The following is a 2,183-nucleotide window of genomic DNA, read 5'->3' as shown; positions in this document are numbered from 1 at the left end:
CACCTAATCCGCTTACCTTTGCGATGCAGACGACCGTCCTCGCATTTGCCAGCCTGCTGCTGCCGTCCCTGGCAGGCCTGTCTATGGGGGCGTCATCGGTGTGCGCACTGCCGTACACTGGGGATGACCCTGACTCCTGCCAACCACCGCCCGGCGGGTACTCGTCCCTACTGGATGTGCCGCCAGAGGAGCTGCACACACCGGAAATCACAGTACCATGGATGACCACATCGACATCAGCAACAATGCTAACGTCTATAAAAGAGCTTCACCCGCTGACACAGCTTCGTGGGCTCGGTCACTGCACCACAGCGCAGCCACCTAATCCGCTTACCTTTGCGATGCAGGTCAGTACATCGTATGCCCTCTTCTCTAAAAAATCCAGTAATTATATTTTGGTGCAATTTCCGAGCCCGCCCTGCTGTGTTGCCATTGCCGTTGAGTGTGCTCACGTAATTCATTCCTTGCTCATGCTATCAGGTGACGTTGAGACTAACCCTGGTCCTGAGGGAAACGCTGCTGTACTCACTGAACTACAGAAGCTAAACGCGGGACAGACCCTATTGATTACGGAAATACAGGGCCTCAAAACACAGCTGAACACAACAGACCAAACCATAGCAAGCCTAGACAAACGAATGGCCGATCTCGAAATGCATTACCAAACACTTCTTCGCCTCAGAAACGATATTGAAATAATGCAGTCAACCACAATCGACCAAGCTAAAAAGATTAAAGAACTAGAAACACGCCTGGATGACGCGGAAAACCAATCACGTCGGAATAACCTTATTTTCTATGGCATCCCTGACCCTGCTAGCGCTGAAACGTGGGCTGAGTCAGAAAAACTAGTCATTGATGTTTGCCGCAAAAATCTTGATATAACCTTGGAACCTAACGACATTGAAAGAGCGCATCGCCTCGGCAATCATTCAGCCGACCGAATTCGTCCCGTAATCGTCAAATTCCTATCTCATAAAACCAAAGACGCACTGTTATCAAATGGCCGTAAATTGAAAGACACAAACTACAGTATTGGCGAGGACTTCTCCCGCACCGTTCGACACGCGCGTAAACAGTTACTAGTGTTTGCCAAAGCCAATTCTAACAAGTACTCCTTGCGCTTCAAAACCCTGCACATCGGCTCAAAACGCTATGTATTTGACGCATCATCCCAAGCCGTTAAGGAAATAGCATAGCAATTGCCCCGTCACAAAACTTTAACAAATCGTCGACCCGCTCCACCGCACAATGTTCTCTCGTTTTCGATAATATTCACTAACATCCGTAGTCTTCTTCCAAAGCGCGAACTCATATCAAACATCATGTCGTCATCCGGGAGCAACATACTAATACTAACAGAAACTTGGCTAAATAGTGACGTAACGGATACGGAAATTTTAGCCGATTTACCCAACTTCGAAGTGTATCGAAACGATCGAAAAGGCAAACGGGGGGGGGGGGGGGGGGGGCGGTGTTCTCGTTGCCATTCATCGAGGCATATCATGCTCTGTTGTTGACGTCGCATCCGACATTGAAGCCATATGGCTCATCTGTCGCGCTCCCCCAGTGACAGTTCTGCTTGGCGTTTGCTGCAGGCCCCCCCAGACTAATCCAGACTTCCCACGTCATCTGAACAACATCCTTCATAAACTTGTTTTCACATATCCAAATGCCCGTATTCTTCTTTTTGGTGATTTTAATTACCCGGATATTGATTGGCAGAACATAGCTAGTTCCACAATAACGTGTCATGCAGAGGCGAAGAACTTCATCGATGTCTGTTTAAATTTTAACCTCACTCAATTAATTTCCCAACCAACCCGTGTCTCACGAGAATCAGCAAACACGCTCGACCTGATACTAACAAGCAGCCCCGAGGATGTATCATCCATCAGTTACCTTCCTGAAATCAGCGATCACAAAGTCATGCATGCTTTATTCTCATTTACCTCGACTCAAAAACAGACATCCGATAAAACGATACAACTCTACGATAAGGGTAACTATATTGCAATAACTGAAGAACTTAACACATTTTTTCCTGAATACGTATCCGCATTTCACACTCGCTCAATTCATGAAAACTGGCTGATATTCAAGAACAAATTAAATCATCTCACTAATATGTTCGTACCAAGGATTACCTTTCATACTAATCGCAATAAACCATGGTTTAACCA

At 46.5% G+C, this 2,183-nt stretch overlaps 1 protein-coding gene across 1 annotated transcript; it reads left to right on the top strand.

The window, feature by feature from the left end:
- Nucleotides 1-341: 341 nt before the first annotated feature.
- On the top strand, nucleotides 342-1,331 carry LOC126539961 (uncharacterized). The gene has a single exon (XM_050186789.3). The coding sequence runs from the start codon at nucleotides 342-344 to the stop codon at nucleotides 1,197-1,199; it is 858 nt and encodes a 285-aa protein (XP_050042746.1). The 3' UTR covers nucleotides 1,200-1,331.
- Nucleotides 1,332-2,183: the final 852 nt, after the last annotated feature.

The sequence above is a fragment of the Dermacentor andersoni genome, chromosome 2 (assembly GCF_023375885.2).
Source record: "Dermacentor andersoni chromosome 2, qqDerAnde1_hic_scaffold, whole genome shotgun sequence".
In the NCBI taxonomy this organism is placed as follows: domain Eukaryota; kingdom Metazoa; phylum Arthropoda; class Arachnida; order Ixodida; family Ixodidae; genus Dermacentor; species Dermacentor andersoni.
Note: the sequence above shows the minus strand (reverse complement) of the source record. Positions and strands in the feature narration are given on the sequence as shown.

Bases quoted from the DNA above. Each gene is read 5' to 3' on its own strand.
- LOC126539961 (XM_050186789.3), top strand. From the start codon at position 342: ATGCAGGTCAGTACATCGTATGCCCTCTTCTCTAAAAAATCCAGTAAT.